Source organism: Salvelinus namaycush, unplaced genomic scaffold (genome assembly GCF_016432855.1).
Source record: "Salvelinus namaycush isolate Seneca unplaced genomic scaffold, SaNama_1.0 Scaffold1365, whole genome shotgun sequence".
NCBI classification, from domain to species: Eukaryota; Metazoa; Chordata; class Actinopteri; order Salmoniformes; family Salmonidae; genus Salvelinus; species Salvelinus namaycush.
The window spans coordinates 42,501-69,023 of NW_024058081.1; the positions used below are offsets into that span (position 1 = coordinate 42,501).

Consider the following 26,523-nt stretch of genomic DNA (forward strand, 5'->3'; position numbering starts at 1 on the left):
ATATCACTCTACATCCCTCTATATCACTCTCTACATCACTCTCTACATCCCTCTATATCACTCTCTACATCCCTCTATATCACTCTCTACATCCCTCTTTACATCCCTCTATATCACTCTTTACATCCCTCTATATCACTCTCTACATCCCTCTATATCACTCTCTACATCACTCTATATCACTCTCTATATCACTCTCTACATCCCTCTCTACATCACTCTCTACATCCCTCTCTACATCCCTCTCTATCACTCTCTACATCCCTCTATATCACTCTCTACATCCCTCTATATCACTCTCTACATCACTCTATATCACCCTCTATATCCCTCTCTACATCACTCTATATCACTCTATATCACTCTATATCACTCTCTACATCCCTCTATATCACTCTCTACATCACTCTATATCCCTCTCTACATCCCTCTCTACATCACTCTATATCACTCTCTACATCCATCTATATCACTCTCTACATCACTCTATATCACCCTCTATATCCCTCTCTACATCACTCTCTACATCACTCTATATCACTCTCTACATCCCTCTCTACATCACTCTACATCACTCTCTACATCACCCTTTATCACTCTCTACATCCCGCTCTACATCACTCTATATCACTCTCTACATCCCTCTATATCACTCTCTACATCACTCTATATCACCCTCTATATCCCTCTCTACATCACTCTCTACATCCCTCTCTACATCCCTCTATATCACTCTCTACATCCCTCTATATCACTCTCTACATCACTCTCTACATCCCTCTATATCACTCTCTACATCCCTCTATATCACTCTCTACATCCCTCTCTACATCACTCTATATCCCTCTCTACATCACTCTATATCCCTCTTTACATCCCTCTATATCACTCTCTACATCCCTCTATATCACTCTCTACATCACTCTATATCACTCTCTATATCACTCTCTACATCACTCTCTACATCCCTCTCTACATCCCTCTCTATCACTCTCTACATCCCTCTATATCACTCTCTACATCACTCTATATCACCCTCTATATCCCTCTCTACATCACTCTATATCACTCTATATCACTCTCTACATCCCTCTATATCACTCTCTACATCACTCTATATCCCTCTCTACATCCCTCTCTACATCACTCTCTACATCACTCTCTACATCCATCTATATCACTCTCTACATCACTCTATATCACCCTCTATATCCCTCTCTACATCACTCTATATCACTCTCTACATCCCTCTCTACATCCCTCTATATCACTCTCTACATCCCTCTATATCACTCTCTACATCCCTCTCTACATCCCTCTATATCACTCTCTACATCCCTCTCTGCATCCCTCTATATCACTCTCTACATCCCTCTATATCCCTCTCTACATCCCTCTATATCACTCTCTACATCCCTCTATATCCCTCTATATCACTCTCTATATCACTCTCTACATCCCTCTCTACATCACTCTACATCCCTCTATATCACTCTATATCACCCTCTATATCCCTCTCTACATCACTCTATATCACTCTCTACATCCCTCTATATCACTCTCTACATCACTCTCTATCACCCTCTACATCACTCTCTACATCACTCTCTACATCACTCTATATCACTCTCTACATCCATCTATATCACTCTCTACATCACTCTATATCACCCTCTATATCCCTCTCTACATCACTCTCTACATCCCTCTCTACATCCCTCTATATCACTCTCTACATCCCTCTCTACATCCCTCTATATCACTCTCTACATCCCTCTATATCACTGACTTGTATTTGAGTGAAGAGGCTGAATGCTTCATGCGGTTCCATTTCCAGTGCATCCATTCCAAAGAGGTGTCTCCTCATTTCTGCCCTCTCCCTCATCCACTCGTCCATCCAACTGGATAGGGGAAAGTATATGTAGAACTAACTACTGGAGTGAACAAAGGCAGTCAGAAAGGGACAACTTTTCAGAAATAAAATGCAGCTCATAAATCTGGTAACCCACGGTAACGACCTTTCACCTTCTTCTGACTCTCGGAATGTAGAGCTCCACTGGCACACGGTGTTTCTGGGACAGGAGAGTGGTGTGTTTGATCCAACTGATTGTGCTCACTTTCAGTTCATTTGTGAAATTCCAGAGCTGTACAAGGTGCCATGACTCCATAGCATGTGTGCAGGCTGGGGCTGTATACCGTTTATACCGTATACCGGGGTATTTCAATACTATTTTCAAACATTAAAAAATGTAAAAATAAATTGTGTGAGGTTGAGTGCTAAATGATCTCCAGCTCCGGGCTCCAGCTATGCATCGTGTTGCTAACTTGGTAGCTAAGTGGCTAGATGTCAGCAATGCATCGTGTTGCTAACTTGGTAGCTAAGTGGCTAGATGTCAGCTATGCATCGTGTTGCTAACTTGGTAGCTAAGTGGCTAGATGTCAGCTATGCATCGTGTTGCTAACTTGGTAGCTAAGTGGCTAGATGTCAGCTATGCATCGTGTTGCTAACTTGGTAGCTAAGTGGCTAGATGTCAACATCAAGCTTCTTGGTTACAGCAGAATCATTCAATCCCCTCCTGAATCAAGATCCATGTTTCCTAAATTGTTTTTTGCGTAAATTCTTTGTATTTTTATATAATAATAATAGCTCCACTGTCTGTGCACTTCCGGTAATGCCGTATACCGCGGTATGGTACAGAAATGGATTGAACATCTGGACACCACCCAACTCTACCTGTGAGTGTGTGTGTGTCAGTGTGTTAATAATATGTATGGAGGTGTGAGTGTGTGGAGGTTTGGTAAGACATTCACATGAAACTGCGTCCGTCCGTCCGCCCGCCCGTCCGTGTGTGTGTGTGTGTCTGTGTTCTCACCTTGGCAGAGGTCTCGTACCATCCCACAAAGCCGTTCTCCTGACAGAATTTCTCCATCTGAATCCCATTGTTGGTCAGCACGTCCTGCCCCTGGTCGCACTTATTAGCCAATAGCACAGCGGCCACATTTTTCCCATTGGCCAGCGTGAGTTTAGAGTCCAGGTCCTCCTTCCACTTGGTGACGGCCTCGAAGGAGGAAGGCCGCGTCACGTCAAACACGATGAACGCCCCCATGGCCTCACGGTAGTAGACCCGGGTCATGTTCCCAAACCGCTCCTGACCTGACACACACACAGTATTGTTAGTTAGTACTGATAGCAGTAGCAGGACTAAACGCTATACCTTGGCCTTGTGATAAAACATGTGTCTTGTTGCCACACCACCCCTGACCCTAATACCATATCATAAGCCCTGGTAACACCACTGAGATGAAGGTTACTTTAGGCTGTTAACAACCATTTGCCTCAGGGCAAAGAGTTGACTACACAGTCCTGGTCACAGTTGTAGAGGGTCACATTCATTAATCAAGCCCGGTAAAATACAACAACGTGGACAGACAGGGTACATCTCACTCCACACGTAGATCAAATATACAGTACCAGTCAAAAGTTTGGCACACCTACTCATTCAAGGGTTTTTCTTTATTTTTACATTGCAGAATAATAATGAAGACATCAAAACTATTAAATAACACATATGGCAAAGTGTTAAGCAAATCAAAATATATTTTATATTTGAGATTCTTCAAAGTATCCACCCTTTGCTTTGATGACAGCTTTGCACACTGTGCATTCTCTCAACCAGCTTCAATGTTTTTCCAACAGTCTTGAAGGACTTCCCACATATGCTGAGCACTTGTTGGCTGCTTTTCCTTCCCTCTGCAGTCCAACTCATCACAAACCATCTCAATTGGGTTGAGGCTGGGTGATTGTGGAGGCCAGGTCATCTGATACAGCACTCCATCACTCTCCTTCATGGTCAAATAGCCCTTACACAGCCTGGAGGTGTGTTGGGTCATTGTTCCGTTGTAAAACAAATGATAGACCCACTAAGCGCAAATCAGATGGGATGGTGTATCACTGCAGAATGCTGTTGTAGCCATGCTGGTTAAGAATTCTGAAATAAATCACAGACAGTGTCACCAGCAAAGCGCCCCCACACCATAACACCTCCTCCTCCATGCCTCACGGTGGGAACCACACATGCGGAGATCATCCGTTCACCTACTCTGTATCTCACAAAGACACGGCATTTGGAACCAATAATCGCAAATTTGGACTCATCAGACCAAAGGACAGATTTCCACCGGTCTAATGTCCATTGCTCGTGTTTCTTGGTCCAAGCAAATCTTTCCTTCTCATTGATGTCCTTTAGTAGTGTTTTTTTTGCAGCAATTTGACCATGAAGGCCTGATTCACGCAGTCTCCTCTGAACAGTTGATGTTGAGATGTGTCTGTTACTTGAACTCTGTGAAGAATTTATTTGGGCTGCAATTTCTGAGGCTGGTAACTCTACTGAACTTATCCTCTGCAGCAGAGGTAACTCTGGGTCTTCCTTTCCTGTGGCAGTCCTCATGAGAGCCAGTTTCATCATAGCACTTGATGGTTTTTGCAACTGTACTTGAAGAAACTTTCAAAGTTCTTGAAATGTTCTGGATTGACTGACCTTCAAGTCTTAAAGTAATGATAGACTGTCGTTTGACTTTGCTTATTTGAGCTGTTCTTGCCATAATATGGACTTGGTCTTTTACCAAATAGGGCTATCTTCTTTTTACCACCCCTACCTTCTCACAACACAACTGATTGGCTCAACGCATTAAGGAAAGAAATTCCACAAATTAACTTTGAACAAGGCACACCTGTTAATTGAAATGCATTCCAGGTGACTACCTCATGAAGATAGAGAGGGAGAAAGAGAGGGAGAAGGAGAGAGAAAGAGGTAGACCACCAGAGAAAGAGGGAGCCCACCAGAGAGAGAGAGAAAGAGGGAGCCCACCAGAGAGAGAGGGAGCCCACCAGAGTGAGAGAAAGAGGGAGCCCACCAGAGAGAGAGGGAGCCCACCAGAGAGTGAGGGAGCCCACCAGAGTGAGAGAAAGAGGTAGACCACAAGACAGAGAAAGAGGGAGCCCACCAGAGAGAGAGGGAGCCCACCAGAGAGTAAGGGAGCCCACCAGAGAGAGAGGGAGCCCACCAGAGTGAGAGAAAGAGGGAGCCCACCAGAGAGAGGGAGCCCACCAGAGAGTGAGGGAGCCCACCAGAGTGAGAGAAAGAGGGAGCCCACCAGAGAGAGAGAGAGAAAGAGGGAGCCCACCAGAGAGTGAGAGAAAGAGGGAGACCACCAGAGAGAGAGGGAGCCCACCAGAGAGTGAGAGAAAGAGGGAGACCACCAGAGAGAGAGGGAGCCCACCAGAGAGTGAGAGAAAGAGGGAGCCCACCAGAAAGAGAGGGAGCCCACCAGAGAGAGAGAAAGAGGGAGCCCACCAGAGAGAGAGAAAGAGGGAGCCCACCAGAGAGAGAGAGAGAGAGGGAGCCCACCAGAGAGAGAGAGAGCCCACCAGAGAGAGAGAGAGAGAGCCCACCAGAGAGAGAGAGAGAGCCCACCAGAGAGAGAGAGAGAGCCCACCAGAGAGAGAGAGCCCACCAGAGAGAGAGAGCCCACCAGAGTGAGAGAGCCCACCAGAGTGAGAGAGAGCCCACCAGAGAGAGAGAGAGAGCCCACCAGAGAGAGAGAGAGCCCACCAGAGAGAGAGAAAGAGGGAGCCCACCAGAGAGAGAGAAAGAGGGAGCCCACCAGAGAGAGAGAGAGAGCCCACCAGAGAGAGAGAAAGAGAGAGCCCACCAGAGAGAGAGAAAGAGGGAGCCCAGCAGAGAGAGAGAGAGAGCCCACCAGAGTGAGAAAGAGGGAGCCCACCAGAGAGAGAGAGAGAGCCCACCAGAGAGAGAGAGAAAGAGGGAGCCCATCAGAGAGAGAGGGAGCCCAGCAGAGAGAGAGCCCACCAGAGAGAAAGAGAGAGCCCAGCAGAGAGAGAGAGAGCCCAGCAGAGAGAGAGAGAGCCCACCAGAGAGAGAGAGAGAGCCCAGCAGAGAGAGAGAGAGCCCACCAGAGAGAGAGAGAGAGAGAGCCCACCAGAGAGAGAGAGAGCCCACCAGAGAGAGAGAGAAAGAGGGAGCCCATCAGAGAAAGAGGGAGCCCATCAGAGAGAGAGGGAGCCCACCAGAGAGAGAGAGAGCCCACCAGAGAGAGAGAGAGCCCACCAGAGAGAGAGAGAGCCCAGCATAGAGAGAGAGAGCCCACCAGAGAGAGAGAGAGAGCCCACCAGAGAGAGAGAGCCCACCAGAGAGAGAGAGAGCCCACCAGAGAGAGAAAGAGCCCACCAGAGAAAGAAAGAGAGCCCACCAGAGAGTGAGAAAGAGGGAGCCCACCAGAGAGAGAGAGAGCCCACCACTGTCTTATAATTATTATATTCTGAACTAGAATATATACGCAGCATGCAACAATTTCAAAGATTTTGCAGAGTTCCAGTTCATAGAAGGACATCAGTCAATGGAAATCCTTTCATTACTCCCTAATATATGGATTTCACATGACTGGTCATGGGTGGGCCTGGGAGGGAATAGGCCCACCCGCTGGGGAGCCAAGCCCAGACAATCAGAATAAAAAATAAGTTTTATAAAAGGCATTATTAAAGACAGAAATATTCCTGGGCTGGCGTGGTTACATGTGGTCTGCGGTTATGAAGCCAGTTGAACGTACAGCCAAATTTTCTAAAACGACATTGGAGGTGGCTTATGGTAGAGAAATTAACATTAGATTCTCTGGCAACAGCTCTGGCTGACATTCCTGCAGTCAGCATGCCAAATGCACAGTGCCTCAAAACTTTAGACATCTGTGGCATTGTGTTGTATGACAAAACTACACATTTTAGAGTGGCCTTTTGTTGTCCCCAGCACAAGGTGCACCTGTGTAATGAACATGCTGATTAATCAGCTTCTTGATATGCCACACCTGTCAGATGGATGGATTATCGTGACAAAGGATAAAATGCTCACTAACAGGGATGTAAACAAATTTGGGAAAAACATTTGAGAGAAATAAGCTTTTTGTGTACAGTCGTGGCCAAAAGTTTTGAGAATGACACAAATATTAATCTTCACAAAGTTTGCTGCTTCAGTGTCTTTTGATATTTTTGTCAGATGTTACTATAGAATACTGAAGTATAATTACAAACATTTCATACGTGTCAAAGGCTTTTATTGACAATTACATGAAGTTGATGCAGAGAGTCAATATTTGCAGTCTTGACCCTTTTTCAAGACCTCTGCAATCCACCCTGGCATGCTGTCAATTAACTTCTGGGCCACATCCTGACTGATGGCAGCCCATTCTTGCATAATGCTTGGAGTTTGTTCAGAATTTGTGGGTTGTTTGTTTGTCCACCCGCCTCTTGAGGATTGACCACAAGTTCTCAATGGGATTAAGGTCTGGGGAGTTTCCTGGACATGGACCCAAAATATCGATGTTTTGTTCCCCGAGCCACTTAGTTATCACTTTTGCCTTATGGCAAGGTGCTCCATCATGCTGGAAAAGGCATTGTTCGTCACCAAACTGTTCCTGGATGGTTGGGAGAAGTTGCTCTCGGGAGATGTGTTGGTACCATTCTTTATTCATGGCTGTGTTCTTAGGCAAAATTGTGAGTGAGCCCACTCCCTTGGCTGAGAAGCAACCCCACACATGAATGGTCTCAAGATGCTTTACTGTTGGCATGACACAGGACTGATGGTAGCGCTCACCTTGTATTCTCCGGACAAGCTTTTTTCCAGATGCCCCAAACAATCGGAAAGGGGATTCATCAGAGAAAATGACTCTACCCCAGTCCTCAGCAGTCCAATCCCTGTACCTTTTGCAGAATATCAGTCTGTCCCTGATGTTTTTCCTGGAGAGAAGTGGCTTCTTTGCTGCCCTTCTTGACACCAGGCCATCCTCCAAAAGTATTTGCCTCACTGTGCGTGCAGATGCACTCACACCTGCCTGCTGCCATTCCTGAGCAAGCTCTGTACTGGTGGTACCCCGATCCCGCAGCTGAATCAACTTTAGGAGACGGTCCTGGCGCTTGCTGGACTTTCTTGGGCACCCTGAAGCCTTCTTCACAACAATTGAACCGCTCTCCTTCAAGTTCTTGATGATCCGATAAATGGTTGATTTAGGTGCAATCTTACTGGCAGCAATATCCTTGCCTGTGAAAACCTTTTTGTGCAAAGCAATGATGACGGCACGTGTTTCCTTGCAGGTAACCATGTTTGACAATGATTCCAAGCACCACCCTCCTCTTGAAGCATCCAGTATGTTATTCAAACTCAATCAGCATGACAGAGTGATCTCCAGCCTTGTCCTCGTCAACACTCACACCTGTGTTAAGAGAATCACTGACATGTCAGCTGGTCCTTTTGTGGCAGGGCTGAAATGCAATGGAAATGTTTTATGGGGATTCAGTTCATTTCCATGGCAAAGAGGGACTTTGCAATTAATTGCAATTCATCTGATCACTACATAACATTCTGCAGTATATGCAAATTGCCATCATGCAAACTGAGGCAGCAGACTTTTTGAAAATTAATATTTGTGTATATTCTCAAAACTTTTGGCCACGACTATGTAAAACTTCTGAGATCTTTGATTTTAGGTCATGAAATCAACACTTTACATGTAGCGTTTATACTTTTGTTCTATGTACTTTTATTTTTTATACATTTACAGTATTTTAGCAATTATATTTCATTTTTATAAAGTATATTTAAAATCAAATACTTTTAGACTTACTCAAGTAGTATTTAACTGGGTTAGTTTCACTTGAGTAATTTTCTATTAAAAAGGTATCTTTACTTCTACTCAAGTATGACAATGGGTAATTTTTCCACCACTGCCTAGACCCTACGCCTTATAAACGATTGATTGGATTTGATTGATGAAAGCAATACGTTCAAGCTTCCACCTGTCAAATACTCTCAGATCTCCACAAGTACATAGGACGTAAGGTCTAGCCTACAGGTACATCTGGGATCGGGCCTAGGTGTGACATTCTACAAGTGCATGATCAATAGAGCAAGGCTAGTTCAAGCCAGGCAACATCTCCAGTCTGAGTTAACGTCAGCTGACTACATCAAGCTAAACTGAGAAACTATCCACATGATATTTCTATTTTGATACGGCGCTCTATTTAAATTGACCACATCGACATACACGAGTTCTCCTGACTCAACTGTACTAGTTTAGCTGTTTTGTTGCTGCAAGACGTGTTTCCTTCCAAGGCGTTGAAAGCTTCTGATCATGTAGTGACTGACGGGAAACAGTCAAAGCCCCTGCACAATAAACGCTGAGAGCTCTTAGCAGAGGCCATATAAGGCCACACTAAACACTGGGACGTTGCAATGTCTCATGAACACATCCATTTAAATTAAGGGTATGAGAAAACATAGTTCACAATATCCCTCCAAATTGAGCTCAATGAAGCAACGCATCAATCTATTGTGAATAGAATAGGTAGCAGGGCATTCTCGATCCCGGAAGTATTGCCGGTTCTCATTCACGATAAACCCATTCTGCGCCTCAAATCTCCCTCACGAGTGCGAGACACATGACTGTACATGCAGGCGTGCGCACCGGCTGTACCCGCCAGAGCTTATGGAACTGAGAGAGCGCGCGCAGAAGCATCAGAAGAATTTCTCCAATAACCACCACTCACGTGAGATACGGCCAATACGCATACGGTGTAACTTAACTGCCATCGGTTCCCAACGTCTGCACACGAACAGGACTGTTGTTTAATATTACGAAACAAAATTCTTCCTAAAATTTTAGTATTACATGTTGCTGTCAGTATACAATACATCCAATCTTTTTGATACACATACTCCGTTGACCACACCCCAGAACCTAATATCTACAGTTCCCTCCCGTCTCCCCATCCCGCTTCTTACGCTGCAACTTTGACAAGCCAGCAAACCTCTTACAATAATGGCATGTAATTTATCCAATTAGCATAATACTTCAACGGGCCTGCCTGTGTACCCATTTGAGCAGTCACGCGTAATGCTTCTCCTACCTGCTATGTCCCATAGCTGTAGCCGTACTGTTTCATGGTCCCAGTTAAGGACCTTCAGGGCGAAGTCCACTCCTATTGTGGCTCGGTAGTTTGGGCTGAAGTTCTGGTGAACATAGCGCTTGATGATGCTAGTCTTGCCCACCCCCAGGTCCCCTATTACCAGGATCTTATAGAGGTGCTCCTTGTGATTGTTCTGCATGGCGACCGCGGAGCGCTACGGTAGGACATTAATACGCCGTGATGACGGGAGAGAAGAGACTGTGGCGCGGTGTACTCCAGCGATCCCGAAGGAACGCCCAGAGAAGTGGGGCAGAAGAGGGTAACAGCGGGACCTTGTGACTGGCGGGCCTGGGGCGAGAGAGCTCGCAGCTGCGCTGACCCCATCTGAAGTTCATACCTAAAAGCTTATTTTAAAGTTACTTAACCCCGAAAAAGTTGCAAGACACGCAACGTTTCATCAAGAATATTGAAGTTATACACATGGATAAATCTTAAGCTATATGTGTCAATATATAAAATATACTGAAAATATTTATACAACTTTATTTTATCAAATTGTAATAAAGCAGACAAAAGCTGTGCATGATGTGATCTTATTGGAAAACTGACATCTAAAAGGCAACCACTTCTGAAGAAAAAAACAAACAGACACCAACATTGAATATACTGTTTCCCTTCAAACATCATGAGTCCCTTTGAACATTCCCTGGAGACTCCAATTTACAGCCTCACAGAGAGATAGTACAGTATAGAGATGACTAGCAACAGAGTATATTTCAGATCACAGGACAGTCTCCCCTGAGATTACAGAGAGCAGAGGTCCTCTGCCCTCCTATTAATCACCAGACTAACTACAAAATACTAATAAAACTACAAATCCCAGTTATAGGGAATTAAAGCAGGTTCCCTTTTGGCATCATTCCCAAATATGCATCTGACTGGCATGGCAAGAATCCAACAGTCTAGCAAGTGTGGCGAACACTTTCCCCGATTATATCTGACATCAACAACGTCCCAGCCATTTCAAACTTTACATTTATAAGCCATTGTAGACTTCAGGCTCGGTTCCAATTGGGAAAATGCCTAAAGATTAACCCTTTCCCTCCTACCCCTGTAGACCCTCTACAGTTTAGGGATGGGCTTGGCTGCCACAGCGATGCTCTCGATGGAACACTCGTCAGACCCCCGTCTGATCCTGAAGAAGCCCCCCTCGCCCCACGCCGTCCCCCAGCTGTTCTTCACCACCCAGAACTTCTGACCCGTGACGTGACATTGGCCGTAGCCCACCAGCAGCACCGCGTGGTTGGTCAGCTCAAACGGGTTGTTGGTGTCATGGAGGCCCGTGTGGTGGTAGATACCCTCCTTGTAGTGCATGAAGTCAGGATACACCTGGACGAGAACAGTGTGAGGAATACAGCTGGCCATTGTGACTTAGCAAACTAATACTGGCCATCACTCATATAGAGCTAGCCAATGCACAAACCAACGTGTGTGTCCCACCTCAAAGGCCACCCCCATGGGGCCGTTCTTGACCAGTTCCAGCATCATGGCAGACTCGCTGCAGCCTCCGTAGAACCCTCCCACGTAGCTGTAGTCCGAAGTGTAGTGGCGGAGACAGCCATCGGGAACGTCACACGGGGAATCTGTCCCAGCGTACGGATAACACGACTCTTCGACGATCCCAAAGTCCTGGACGTACTTTCCAATGAGGTAGGGGAAACCACCGTCACAACCTGAGGGGGAGGAAGTAAGAGGGCTTAGATATGGGAGAAATACACAAACACCGTTGAGGTACAATTATGCAGTGTGTGCTCGCTCATTACCTTGGGAGTACTGGGAGCAGGACACGACCTGCTGTGGGCTGAAGATGGGAGTCTCGGTGTTGTTGGTTTGGAGCCGGACACGAGCCTCCAACATTCCCATTAAGGCAAAGGAATAGCAGCTACCACACGAAGCTGGAGCCCACAGAGTACCAATCAAACCCTGCACTGTCACAACCAATCAAAAACCTCACTGCAATATCAGTCACCACTAAGAACCAGACACCCGGTCAAGCAGTCCGTGGATCATCTTTAACCTGCAACTAGTTCTGTGGGAATGAACCCTAAAAGCCAATTTATGCTTGAGCCGAAAATGTGGTCTTAGGCTTCGTATGGAGAGTGTGACGCAATTGTGGAGCCTCCGGAGGTTCGCAGAGGCTAAATGAAGCTCCGTACCACATCTCGCCTCAAATTGTAACACAGAGGGCTCCGTATAGCTCTGCATTGACATGATTGGTTGACGGGAGGTGGTACATCCTGTATAAACAAACTCACTTCCTTCACAATAGTTCTGCAGTAAATCCTGTACGGCCACTGTCGACCACGCAGAGCCTTTCAGGGAGGGCAGAAAGCCCCACATCCTCACAGCTGGTAAAACCCCTCAACAGAGCTCCTAAATCCCAGCCCTGCCGTTGCCCTCTCAGCCAGCTATGCAACAACTCACTACACACCAGCGCGCTGTGTCTGTGGGGTTGAGACGGGAACATTGGCCACTATAATCCAGGAGGGACCACTGATTTAGCAGTTCTCTAACTAGGAGAGGCAGCGGTACAGCATGACCTGTAGAGGACATTCCTAAGGCCTCAGACACAGCAGACAGGCTGAACATTAAACACAGGGGTTGGGAGAGGAGACATATTGCCAAGAGTCACAATAGACAAGTGTAGGTATTTGACCCGGCGTGCGTTACCCTGGTTTCGGACAGGACTGAGGTAGTTGACTCTGTTGACATCTCTCCAGTCCCAGCGCTCAGGGAGGCCGGCCGCCATCTTGGCTAGCGTTGCTGTCACAGGGGCGGGGCCAACACGTCTGGGGAGGAGCATAGACTCATCCAATAAGGGTACACCATGGACGTTTTTTGCAATGAATCCAAAATGAGTGTTCCTATTGAACACCTTTAGGTACTACCTCAGTTTTAGAGTCCTGTTTCATAGCTACTGACCACCACCAATGTGATCTCTTCCCCACTGTCTCCTGAGGTGATCACTAGTCCCCCCCCACACTATGGATTGGTGTCACAGCAATAACTGTACTTAGTTCCCACCATATTTCTGACACCAAACCATTCCTTTAAAATCCATGAGGGGGGAGTGAACAAGTGGAGAGAAAAATACAACTCAGCTGGAGGTTGAGAGAAACTTCAGGCATTTGTAAGCCCTTGTACAGAGTGCCTCTTACCATCCGTCATTCCAGAGCAGTCTGGACGAGTTGGGGCCAGAGACAGTGTTCCATTATCCTAAAACAGAACCCTCTAGCCTTGGCCTCATCTGCCATGACTATTCTCTCCAGGGGCGCAACTGTCACTGGGGACCTGTCCCTCCCACATTATGAAATTGCTTCCGTCACCCCCAGTTTGATCGTTGGAATGTGATACAAAATGAGGCAAAGGTGTGCATTAGGACCATGCGGACGCCTCTGAGCGGTCAGGTAGGCTGTGTGGAGTTTTTGAATGGATAATAAAATAATAAATGTCCCCCCCACTTACAAATAAAAAAGTCCCTGATTGTTACCCTTTCCTTTCAGAAGTTACACATCTCACAGCTGACGCAGACTCATCCTGCTTCTTGTGTGAAGTTCCCCAAAATGAGTTTCATAATTGAATTCCTGTTTCAATACATATTTTCCCAAGTGAGTGACTGTACCTGGGGATGTGTGAGGCTGGTCCCCCAGCCCTGTGCATTAGCTGCTGCAGAGTGTAGGTCTCATGTTCACTGTAGGCCGTGGCTTTCCAGGAGCTCTGGGCCACGTTGATGGAGTCAATGAAGTCCAGGTTGTGTTTGTAGGACCTCTGGAGGAACCTGGGGGAGGGGAGAGAGTAGTAAACAGACCGACACCAACCTGGGGGAGGAGCAAAGACTGCTTCTACATTGCTTGTCGTTTGGGGTTTTAGGCTGGGTTTCTGTATAACACTTTGTGACATTGGCTGATGTCAAATTGTACTTATAAAGCCCTTTTTTACAAGTACAATTTGACATACACCCCACATGAGTAAACAGACCTACACAGCCTGAGGGAAGGAAAACAGAACAAACACAGGAGCACTAGAACAGCCAGAGGGAGAGAGCACTGCTCAGACCAGAACACATGACTCACACGATCAGTGACTGACAGCCAATGTAAAAGAGAGTCTAAAAACTAAGCAGACTGCTTGTTTTTCAATATGAGCAATGCTCACACTAAAATGGGACCATGGATGAAAAATAGCCTTCTAGCCAACTATAGGACTTTAATGTGAAAACATGTGATTATTGGAGAGCATTATTATTGGCGCACAGAGTGTGTCAAGCCTGCTATAAAACCCTGAGGCTACTCACAGGTCATTGGGATGGTAGCGGTGTGTGTGTACGGAGCGAGGGGCTATTGGGACAACCCTTTTGGCAGTGAAGCAGGCCCAGTTGTTCCCCAGAGAATCATGGACCCAGCCTGGCAGAGTCTGGTCACAGTAGCTGGTCACCTCAGAGCCCTGCTCAGAGTACTGGAACAGAGAGGAGAACAATCAGTCTGTGTACAAGGCATCCCTGTGTGTTGTGTAGAAAGAGGACAATCACATTGAATCTTTATGTCCAGAGTTGGAGATTAAAAAGCAGAAGAACAACAAGTCATTGATGTTTTATGCAAGTGGATGTGGCAGTTACCCTGATATCAGCTTTCAATATGAGAGAGAGAGCAGACAGTGTGACGTTATGAACAGCAGCAGTGAGTAACTAACAATGGGCTTTTCCAGTGAAGCATGTGGTGTGTCACTGTGCTGAAACAAGTCCAGACAGTTTCAATAAGGAAGTACAAGTGACTTGCAGACATCAGCTCTACCATGTAGGAGGGACAACACTGAACATTTCCCCTGATCGTCACAAGGAAGTCACGCGAAAAAGCAAAACGAAATATAACCGAATGAAAAGTAACACAACACTGAAAGTAACTTTGAAACACAAGCCTGAAAGCATCAATGTAGCAACTGAAATGTAAGAGCCAGATGAGTGACTGAACCACCAGCCCTGCAATTACAGGAACGGTGACCAGCCATGTGTCTGAAACGTAATGTGCAAAGCTACAAGGTAGGAGGACTTCCATCGCAGCCGGCCCGCTCATTAGGTGGAATATTGATGGCATTGACTGAGCTAAACTGACCAAGATGCACCTCAAACACATACAACCTCACAATTCTGCCCAAAAACAATGACAATTCCCCTCAACCAGTGGCATATGGGCTTTTTAGGTGAAAGCTGATGCCACCCTTTGATAAGCAGTGCCCACTTTGTTAAAGGCACAAAATATTTAGCTTGTCCATTCCCAGCACGCCTCTCCAGAGACCTGCTATAGAAACATCTGTGCAGCATTTCAACATCCCATCAAAATCCCTTTTAGCAGATAAAGGACATGGTAGAACAAGTAGGTGGCCTTTTCTGTAGCCTACAGGCTGGAGATATAATGACAATGTAATTCCATATCCACCAAAAATGTTCCAGACCTCTTGACAGAGATCGTAGTATGATACTATTATAGACTAAAGTGTAATCCTGAATGAAACACATAAGTGAGAGCTTAAACTTGCCTTGAAGAAGCCAAACCACTTGTAGTCATTGAGGACAACCTCAAAGCCCTGATTGTAGATGAGGGTGAAGAATCCCGTGTTCCCCAGGTCGTCCACCGCCACAGACAGCTTCTCCAGGTGCACCGTTATCGACTTATCAATGGTGTCTTTTTTTAAAACATACAGAGAGACATTTCGGTAATTAATTCAATTAAACTTTGGGCTTCTTCTGTATTGCAAAGTAAGACCGGGTAGACATTAACATTGGGCAGTGGTGAAAGTTGTATCAAGCATTGTATCATTGTTACAAAAGCACAAACAATAGCCTACAGACAAAGGCAATAGCAGACTACCGGGTCAAGTTAACACTTGAACCAATTAAAAGTTTGTTACATAGCCTACTTGATTGCTTAAAGCGTGAGGTTGTTCCGTATTTCCAGCTCTTACCCATCAGAGAGCAGTTGATGCCTTTGTCTTGTCCTCCCTTCGATACCTGGAACACCCAGGAGCCCAACAGGTCTTCATATGTGCAGTTGGCCGGGGTATCAGCCTGGGAGCCCTCCACCCAGAGCAGGAACACACACAACAACACACCGCTCACCTTCATCGCGTCACACCACACTCCTGTTTACAGAACTACGCAGATATTATACGATAATAACTAGCAAGGAACTTGAGTCTACGTATAAGCCCAACTATAAAACGGTAGGCTATATTTCCCCCGAACTGCGATGCACATGCGATACGGATTTGTGCTGTGTCCTCTGCGATTTGTACAATCAGAAGGAACTTTCCCTTCGGTCATATGACCCGCTGTAGTTTATCACGTGACCCGCTGTAGTTTATCACGTGACTCGCTGGGGCTTTTTGAGAGAAGACAAAGATTATTTATTATATTGGCAAGAAAGCCGAGTGACCCCCTCTAACAACGGAAATACATGTCCTCAATGATTGAAGGCAAATTAGGTCAGGTGGAACCATTGTAGCCAATGATGCACAACTTAGTCATTTTTCTCAAAGTTGCCGGAATGCAACGTGAATCCAATTGTATCAGTACATTTGTAACAGCCTAAACATTACGAAACTTCTATTTGATCAAATTAGCCTCTCGTAACTCGACACTTTCACATACAGATTTTGGGCGAAGTAAATCCTATCGCTTCACCTGTTCCTCTCTCGAGGAGAGGATCGAATTGGAAAGGGAAACTGAAAATGTCGGTAATGACTTTGGGGTGTTCCTTGTTAAAGTCAAATTACATTCGATTGGTTTTCAGCTGTGAAGACACTTCACTTAAAGCAACTCTGCTGTTGCTGACTTTTAAAATCTGTAAGTCTTTCATCAGTGAAAGAAAGGTGTTTTATTGGATATTGAGAACACTCAATATACATTTTTAAAGGTGTGTGTACAGGATATAAACTCAGCAACAACAAAAAAAGTCATCTCACTGTCAACTGCGTTTATTTTCAGCAAACTTAACGTGTGTAAATATTTGTATGAACATAACAAGATTCAACAACTGACACATAAAATTAACATGTTTCACAGACATGTGACTAACATAAATGGAATAATGTGTCCCTGAATAAAGGGGGGGGGTCAAAATCAAAAGTAACAGTCAGTATCTGTTGTGGCCACCAGCTGCATTAAGTACTGCAGTGCATCTCCTCCTCATGGACTGCACCAGATTGGCCAGTTCTTGCTGTGAGATGTTACCCCACTCTTCCACCAAGGCACCTGCAAGTTCCCGGACATTTCTGGGGGGAATGGCCCTAGCCCTCACCCTCCAATCCAACAGGTCCCAGACGTGCTCAATGGGATTGAGATCCGGGCTCTTCGCTGGCCACGGCAGAAAACTGACATTCATGACAATCACGCACAGAACGAGCAGTATGGCTTGTGGCATTGTCATGCTGGAGGGTCATGTCAGGATGAGCCTGCAGGAAGGGTACCACATGAGGGAGGAGGATGTCTTCCCTGTAACACACAGCGTTGAGATTGCCTGCAATGACAACAAGCTCAGTCCGATGATGCTGTGACACACTGCCCCAGACCATAACGGAACCTCTACCTCCAAATCGATCCCACTTCAGAGTTACAGGCCTCGGTGTAACACTCATTCCTTCGGCAATAAACGCGAATCCGACCATCACCCCTGGTGAGACAAAACCGCAACTCATCAGTGAAGAGCACCTTTTGCCAGTCCTGTCTGGTCCAGCGACGGTGGGTTTGTGCCCATAGGCGACGTTGTTGCCAGTGATGTCTGGTGAGGACCTGCCTTACAACAGGCCTACAAGCCCTCAGTCCAGCCTCTCTCAGCCTATTGCGGACAGTCTGAGCACGGATGGAGGGATTGTGCATTCCTGGTGTAACTCGAGCAGTTGTTGCCATCCTGTACCTATCCCACAGGTGTGATGTTCGGATGTACCGATCCTGTGCAGGTGTTGTTACACGTGGTCTGCCACTGCGAGGACAATCAGCTGTCCGTCCTGTCTCCCTTTAGCGCTGTCTTAGGCTTCTCACAGTACGGACATTGCAATTTATTGCCCTGGCCACATCTGCAGTCCTCATGCCTCCTTGCAGCATGCCTAAGGCACGTTCACGCAGATGAGCAAGGACCCTGGACATCTTTCTTTTGATGTTTTTCAGAGTCAGTTGAAAGGCCTCTTTAGTATCCTAAGTTTTCATAACTGTGACCTTAATTGCCTACCGTCTGTAAGCTGTTAGTGTCTTAATGACCGTTCCACAGGTGCATGTTCATGAATTGTTTATGGTTCATTGAGCAAGCATGGGAAACCGTGTTTAAACCCTTTACAATGAAGATCTGTGAAGTTATTTGGATTTTTACGAATTGTCTTTGAAAGACAGGGTCCTGAAAAAGGGATGTTTATTTTTTTGCTGAGATTTTAAGAGGGGTGAGAGACTGCAGTGCAGTTCCTCCAATGAACATTTAAAATAATAGTGTGGTGTTCATTACTTATGCTTAATTGGCATAATGTGAAATAGATTCTCTTAAATTCAATTCAAGGGATTTATTGGCATGGGAACATATGTTAACATTGCCAAAGCAAGTAAAGTAGATAATAAACAAAAGTGAAAGAAACAATACAAATTAACAATTAACTTTACACTCACAGAAGTTCCAAAATAATAATGACATTTGAAATATCATGTTGTGTCTATATACAGTGTTGTAACGATGTGCAAATAGTTAAAGTACAGTGGTCAGGTATTCTGCCGCTGTGTACTCTCTGTTTAGGTTTAAATATCATTCTTGTTTGCCCTGTTTTTTTGTAAATTCTTTCCAATGTGTCAAGTAATAATCTTTTTGTTTCTCATGATTTGGTTGGGTCTAATTCTGTTGCTGTCCTGTGTTTGTCAACAGAGCCCCAGGTTAATTTCTCTGTAGGTGATGATTTTGTTATGGAAGGTTTGGGAATCGCTTCCTTTTAGGTGGTTGTAGAATTAAATGCTATTTTCTGGATTTTGATAATTAGCCGGTATCGGCCTAATTATGCTCTGCATGCATTATTTGGTGTTTTACGTTGTACACAGAGGATGTTTTTTGCTGAATTCTGCACGTGTCACGTTCTGACCTTAGTTCCTTTGTTTTGTCTTTTGTTTTAGTATGGTCAGGGCGTGAGTTGGGTGGGTTGTCTATGTTAGTTTTTCTATGATTTTCTATTTCTGTGTTTGGCCTGATATGGTTCTCAATCAGAGGCAGCTGTCAATCGTTGTCCCTGATTGGGAACCATATTTACGTAGCCTGTTTTCTGTTGGGTTTTGTGGGTGGATATTTTCAGTCTTTGTGTGTCTGCATCAGATAGAACTGTTTCGGTTGTTTCTTTGTTGTTTTGTTATTCAGTGTTCAGTTTTTGATTATTATTAAATATCATGAACACTTACCACGCTGCACCTTGGTCCTCACCTTCTTCCACCGACGACAGCCATTACAGCATGCATAGTCTAAATTTGGAGTTTGTCCCATTTTGTGAATTCTTGGTTGTTGAGCGGACCCCAGACCTCACAACCATAAAGGGCAATGGGTTCTATAACGGATTACAGCATTTTTAGCCAGATCCTAATTGGTATGTTGAATTTTCTGTTCCTTTTGATGGCATAGAAGGCCCCTCAGATCGTTCACAGCTTTTTGGAAGGTACATGGCGCTGATGTTTAGGCCGAGGTATGTATATTTTTTGGTGTTCTCTAGGGCAGGTTTTCCCTAACTGGGGCAATGCCGTCGGGGGTAAGCCAAATATTATTATTATCTTTTTATTAAACAGTCCATTTATATTTTTCAACGGGGCTATACATTTGGGTGAGTTGCCGTTTCACCGGCAAAATAAAATTAAACCATCTAGTGTTCAGCTAAATAACAACACAATGTCAAATACAGGTAGCCTAGTCAAATAATTAACATCCAATCACATTAACCATTACTCTCTCGGGGGAATTCCACTCACGGTCCGTATGTAGCCAAACGTAGCTGCTGCTCATGTTGGTATCTGTACTGATGGCGCAAAAGCCATGATAGGGAGACATAGTGGAGTGGTAACGTGTGTGCAAGCAGTTTCTCCCGATGCAACTTGGGTACACTGCAGCATCCACCGAGAGGCTCTTGCTGCCAAGGGAATGCCTGACAGCTTGAAAGACATTTTAAACACTACAGTGAAAATGGTTAACTTTGTTAACGTTCATCTGTACAAACAATAGTACGCAAGTATAAACACCATGAAACCACACAGCCGTCATACCGCTCAGGAAGGGGTTCAGTTCTGTCTCCTAGAGATGAACGTACATTGGTGCGAAAAGTGCAAATCAATCCCAGAACAACAGCAAAGGACCTTGTGAAGATGCTGGAGGAAACAGGTACAAAAGTATCTATATCCACAGTAAAACAAGTCCTATATCAACATAACCTGAAAGGCCGCTCAGCAAGGAAGAAGCCACTGCTATAAAACCACCATAAAAAAGCCAGACTACGGTTTGCAACGGCACATTGGGACAAAGATCGTAATTTTTGGAGAAATGTCCTCTGGTCTGATGAAACAAAAATAGAACTGTTTGGCCATAATGACCATCGTTATATTTGGAGGGAAAAGGGGGAGGCTTGCAGGCTGAAGAAAACCATCCCAACCGTGAAGCACGGGGGTGGCAGCATCATGTTGTGGGGTTGCTTTGCTGCAGGAGGGACTGGTGCACTTCACAAAATAGATGGCATCATGAGGAGGAAAATTATGTGGATATATTGAAGCAACATCTCAAGACATCAGTCAGGAAGTTAAAGCTTGGTCACAAATGGGTCTTCCAAATGGACAATGACCCCAAGCATACTTCCAAAGTTGTGGCAAAATGGCTTAAGGACAACAAAGTCAAGGTATTGGAGTGTCCATCACAAAGCCCTGACCTAAATCCTATAGAAAATTTGTGGGGCAGAACTGAAAAAGCATGTGCAAGCAAGGAGGCCTACAAACCTGACTCAGTTACACCAGCTCTGTCAGGAGGAATGGGACAAAATTCACCCAACTTATTGTGGGAAGCTTGTGGAAGGCTACCCAAAACGTTTGACCCAAGTTAAACAATTTAAAGGCAATGCTACCAAATACTAATTGAGTGTATGTAAACTTCTGACCCACTGGGAAAGTGATGACAGAAATAAAAGCTGAAATAAATCGTTCTCTCTACTATTATTCTGAAATTTCACATTCTTAAAATAAAGTGGTGATCCTAACTGACCTAAAACAGGGAATTTTTACTTGGATTAAATGTCAGGAATTGTGAAAAACCGAGTTTAAATGTATTTGGTTAAGGTGTATGTAAACTTCCGACTTTAACTGTATGTACCTGTATGAGAGTGGTTTCTCGGCCCTCACTAGCATGGAAACTAAATACAGGCACAGACTGTGTGTGGAAAATGATTTAAGACCGAGACTCTCACCAATACAACCCAACATTGCAGAGTTATGTGCATCTTTCAAGCACACCTTCTCATGAATGTGTGGTGAGTTATTCACAATTTTCGATGAACAAGTAAGATTTTATATGTAAGATGGTTAAATAAAGAGCAAAATTATTGATTATTATTATATTATTATTTGTGCCCTGGTCTTATAAGAGGTCATCGTCACTTCCCACGTGCCAGGTTGTGACAAAAACTCAAACTCATTCTTCTGTTTAATAAATGTATCGTATAGTGTGTGTGTGTGGCAGGCTTACAATGATGGCAATAAACAACATTTGAGAGTTGACCATGGTGCTAGAGGGGGTACCTAGCTGGAGGTTGAATGTTTGAAGGGGTACAGGCCTATAAAGAGTTTGGGAAACACTGCTTTAGGGCAATGGTGTCTAGATGGAATTTGTATTCGTAGTCCTGGCGACTGGTTCTTTTTTGGAACACCATTATTTAGTTCTTACTGGGATTTACTGTCAGGGCCCAGGTCTGACAGAATCTGTGCAGAAGATCTAGGTGCTGCCCTAGGCCCTCCTTGGTTGGGGACAGAAACACCAGATCATCAGCAAACAGTAGACATTTGACTTCAGATTCTAGTAGGGTGAGGCCGGGTGCTGCAGACTGTTCTAGTGCCCTCGCCAATTCGTTGATATACAGTGGGGAGAACAAGTATTTGATACACTGCCGATTTTGCAGGTTTTCCTACTTACAAAGCATGTAGAGGTCTGTAATTTTTTATCATAGGTACACTTCAACTGTGAGAGACGGAATCTAAAACAAAAATCCAGAAAATCACATTGTATGATTTTTAAGTAATTAATTAGCATTTTATTGCATGACATAAGTATTTGATCACCTACCAACCAGCAAGAATTCCGGCTCTCACAGACCTGTTCGTTTTTATTTAAGATGCCCACCTGTTCTCCACTCATTACCTGTATTAACTGCACCTGTTTGAACTCGTTACCTGTATAAAAGACACCTGTCCACACACTCAATCAAACAGACTCCAACCTCTCCACAATGGCTAAGACCAGAGAGCTGTGTGTAACGGTTGTCCTCCTCCTCTTCGGAAGAAGAGGAGGAGTAGGGATTGGACCAAAGCGCAGCGTGATAGTTTGACATAACGAATTTATTATATCCAGACGAAACACGATAAACACTTGAAATGATTACCAAAATAACAAAACGACGTAGACAGACCTGAACATGGAACTTACATAAATACAGAATCACCCACCAACCATGGATCAAGCAGCGTGAGAGGAACCAGCAGCAGCGGCCAAAGAACCAGGACTCGTGGACTTGGGAGGAAATATTGGACGGAAAGGGACCCTGGGCTCAACCAGGAGAATATCGCCGCCCCAAAGCTGAGCTGGAGGCAGCGAAAGCAGAGAGGCGGCGTTTCGAGGAGCTAGCTCGGAAGCAGGAGAAGGATCTGGGCTACACTACGTGGGAGGAGATCGACAGGTGGGCGATCGACCCAGGGTGAATGCCGGAGCCCGCCTGGGATTCTCTGGCGCAGTGCGAGGAGGGATACTGGCGAATGGAGGCAGCACGACGACGCGGTAGGAAGCCTGTGAGTAAACCCCAAAAATGTATTGGTGGGGGGGGGTGGCTAAGAGGGAGAGTGGCGAAGTCAGGTAGGAGACCTGCGCCTACTCCCTGTACTTACCGTGGAGAGCGAGAGTACGGGCAGACACCGTGTTACGCAGTAGAGCGCATGGTGTCTCCTGTACGTGTGCATAGCCCGGTGCGGGTTATTCCACCTCCCCGCACTGGCAGGGCTAGATTGAGTATTGAGCCGGATGTCATGAAGCCGGCCCTACATATCTGGCCACCAGTATGTCTCCTCGGGCCGGCTTACATGGCACCAGCCTTACGCATGGTGTCCCCGGTTCGCCTACATAGCCCGGTGCTTGTTATTCCACCTCCCCGCACTGGTCGGGCGACGGGGAGCATACAATCAGGTAAGGTTGGGCAGGCTCAGTGCTCAAGGGAGCCAGTACGCCTGCACGGTCCGGTATTTCCGGGGCCACCTCCCCGCTCCAGCCCAGTACCACCAGTGCCTACACCACGCACCAGGCTTCCAGTGCGTCTCCAGAGCCCTGTTCCTCCTCCACGCACTCTCCCTGTGGTGCGTGTCTCCAGCCCAGTACCACCAGTTCCGGCACCACGCACCAAGCCTCCTGTGCGTCTCCAGAGCCCTGTACGCACTGTTCCTTCTCCCCGTACTCGCCCTGATGTGCGTGCCCATAGCCCGGTACCTCCAGTTCCGGCACCACGCACCAGGCCTATAGTACGCCTTGAGAGTCCAGTGTGCCCTGTTGTTGTTCCACGCACTAGCCTGAAGGTGCGTGTCCTTAGCCCGGTACCTCCAGTTCCGGCACCACGCACCAGGCCTACTGTGCGCCTCAGCAGGCCAGAGTCTGCCGTCTGCCCAGCGACGCCTGAGCTGCCCGTCTGCCCAGTGCCGCCTGCGCTGCCCGTCTGCCCAGCGCCATCTGAGCTGCCCGTCTGCCCAACGGCATCTGAGCCGCCTGTCTGCCCAGCGCCATCTGAGCAGCCTGTCTGCCCAGCGCCATCTGAGCCGCTCGTCTGCCCAGCGCCATCTGAGCCGCCCGTCTGTCCAGTGCCATCTGAGCCGCCCGTCTGTCCTGAGCCGCCAGAGCCGCCCGCCAGTCAGGAGCCGCCAGAGCCGCCCGCCAGTCAGGAGCCGCCAGAGCCGCCCGCCAGTCAGGAGCCGCCAGAGCCGCCCGCTAGTCAGGAAACGCCAGAGCCGCCCGCCAGTCTGGAGCCGCCAGAGCCGCCCGCCAGTCTGGAGCCGCCAGAGCTGCCCGCCAGTCAGGAGCCGCCAGAGCCGCCCGCCAGTCAGGAGCCGCCAGAGCCGCCCGCCAGTCAGGAGCTGCCAGAGCCGCCCGCCAGTCAGGAGATGCCAGAGCCGCCCGCCAGTCAGGAGCTGCCAGAGCCGCCCGCCAGTCAGGAGCTGCCAGAGCCGCCCGCCAGTCAGGAGCTGCATGAGCTGCCCTTCAGTCCGGAGCTGCCCTTCAGTCCAGAGCTGCCCTTCAGTCCGGAGCTGCCCTTCAGTCTGGAGCTGCCCTTCAGTCCGGAGCTGCCCTTCAGTCAAAGGGCCGGAGCTGCCCTTCAGTCCGGAGCTACCTCTCAGTCATGAGCTACCTCTCAGTCATGAGCTACCCCTCAGTCATGAGCTACCCCTCAGTCATGAGCTACCCCTCAGTCATGAGCTACCCCTCAGTCATGAGCTACCCCTCAGTCATGAGCTACCCCTCAGTCCTGAGCTGCCCCTCAGTCCGGAGGAGTTTCCTCAGTCCAGAGGCGCCCCTCAGTCCAGAGGCGCCCCTCAGTCCGGTGGGGCCCTTTATTAGGGTTCCCAGGCCAGGGTCGGCGGCGAGGGTCGCTGCTCAAAGGACGTCAGTGAAGCGGACAAAGACTATGGTGGAGTGGGGTCCACGTCCAGCGCCAGAGTCGCCACCGCGGACAGATGCCCACCCAGACCCTCCCATATAGGTTCAGGTTTTGCGGCCGGAGTCCGCACCTTGGGGGGGGGGGGGGGGGGGGGGGGTACTGTCACGTTCTGACCATAGTTCTTTTGTGTTTTCTTTGTTTTAGTGTTGGCCAGGACGTGAGCTGAGGGGGCATTCTATGTTGTGTGTCTAGTTTTCCGTTTCTATGTTTGGCCTGATATGGTTCTCAATCAGAGGCAGGTGTTAGTCATTGTCTCTGTTTGGGAACCATATTTAGGTAGCCTGTTTTGTGTTGGGTTTTGTGGGTGGTTGTCTTCTTGTCTTCGTGTGTCTGCACCAGACAGAACTGTTTCGGTTTTTCACATTTTGTTGTTTTGTATTTTGCAGTGTTCACGTTTATTGGCTTTAATTAAAAATGATGAACACTAACCACCCTGCGCTTTGGTCCGATCCTTCGTCCACAGAAGAAAGCCGTTACAGTTTTAGATTCCGTCTCTCACAGTTGAAGTGTACCTATGTGATAAATTACAGACCTCTACATGCTTTGTAAGTAGGAAAACCTGCAAAATCGGCAGTGTATCAAATACTTGTTCTCCCCACTGTATATGTTGAAGAGTGTGGGCTTAAGCTGCATCCCTGTCTCACCCCACGGCCCCGTGGAAAGAATGTGTGTGTATTTTGCCAATTTTAACCGCGCACTTGTTGTTTGTGTACATGGATTTTATAATGTCGTTGTTTTTTTGTTTTACGGTAATTTGCTGAAAAGCCAATTTAAGATTTGCTCAGTACATTGTTTTCGCTGAGGACATATACGAGTCTGCTGTTAATGATAATGCAGAGGATTTTCCCAAAGTTGCTGTTGACGGATATCCCCTGGTAGATATTGGGGTCAAATTTGTCTCCACTTTTGTGGATTTGGGTGATCAGTCCTTGGGTAAGAGTTTAAGGATAGCCAATTGGAATTTGTGGTCTGTATATTTTATCATTTCATTTAGGATGCCATCAACACCACAGGCCTTTTTGGGTTGGAAGGTTTGTATTATCTCCTGTAGTTCATTCAATGTAATTGGAGAGTTCAGTGGGTTCTGGTAGGCTTTAATAGTTGATTCTAAGATTTGTATTTGATAATGTATATGTTTTTGCTGTTTGTTCTTTGTTCTATGTTATAGGGCCAAAAGGATTGGAGAAGGGGTTTATCCATCTCTATTTAGGATAAATAATTATTTGTGATGTTGTTTGTTTGGAGCTTTCCAATTTTCCCAGCAGTGGTTAAATTATATAGATATTTCAATTACATTGAGCTGATTTCTGACGTGCTGTTCCTTTTTTTTCAGTAGTGTATGTCTGTATTGTTTGGTCAAATATACTGTTTAGGTTTTCTACTGCCAAGTTTACACCTTCACTATTTCAGTGAAACCTTTTGTCCAGGAAATTGTCTAGAAGGGATTGAATTTGTTGTTGCTTAATAGTTTTTTGGTAGATTTCCACAATATTTACCTTCTCTCTCTCTCTTTCTCTCTCCCTCTCGCTCTCTTTCTCTCTCCC

At 46.3% G+C, this 26,523-nt stretch overlaps 2 protein-coding genes across 2 annotated transcripts in view; both read right to left on the reverse strand.

The window, feature by feature from the left end:
* Positions 1-10,293, reverse strand: part of LOC120036500 (ras-related protein Rab-38-like) — a 14,402-nt gene extending 4,109 nt beyond the window's left edge. The window contains exons 1-2 of the mRNA XM_038982942.1: positions 9,974-10,293; positions 2,874-3,154 (exon numbers count right to left, since the gene is read on the reverse strand). Of these exons, the coding sequence (XP_038838870.1) occupies positions 2,874-3,154; positions 9,974-10,172 (480 nt within the window). The 5' untranslated portion in view covers positions 10,173-10,293. The remainder of the gene's footprint in view (positions 1-2,873; positions 3,155-9,973) is intronic.
* A 203-nt stretch (positions 10,294-10,496) lies between these two features.
* On the reverse strand, positions 10,497-16,356 carry LOC120036499 (dipeptidyl peptidase 1-like). Its single transcript, XM_038982941.1, has 8 exons — positions 15,992-16,356; positions 15,566-15,711; positions 14,328-14,488; positions 13,656-13,811; positions 12,704-12,822; positions 11,797-11,928; positions 11,474-11,706; positions 10,497-11,362 (listed from the first exon to the last, which is right to left on the reverse strand). The coding sequence occupies exons 1-8, from the start codon at positions 16,149-16,151 to the stop codon at positions 11,096-11,098; spliced, it is 1,374 nt and encodes a 457-aa protein (XP_038838869.1). The 5' UTR covers positions 16,152-16,356; the 3' UTR covers positions 10,497-11,095.
* Positions 16,357-26,523: the final 10,167 nt, after the last annotated feature.

Coding starts and splice junctions, on each gene's coding strand:
- LOC120036499 (XM_038982941.1), bottom strand. CDS start 16,151: ATGAAGGTGAGCGGTGTGTTGTTGTGTGTGTTCCTGCTCTGGGTGGAG. Junction 12,823..13,655: donor CCAGCCTCACACATCCCCAG/GTACAGTCACTC, acceptor GCTCCTCCCCAG/ACGTGTTGGCCCCGCCCCTG. Junction 11,363..11,473: donor CCATGGGGGTGGCCTTTGAG/GTGGGACACACA, acceptor GTTCTCGTCCAG/GTGTATCCTGACTTCATGCA.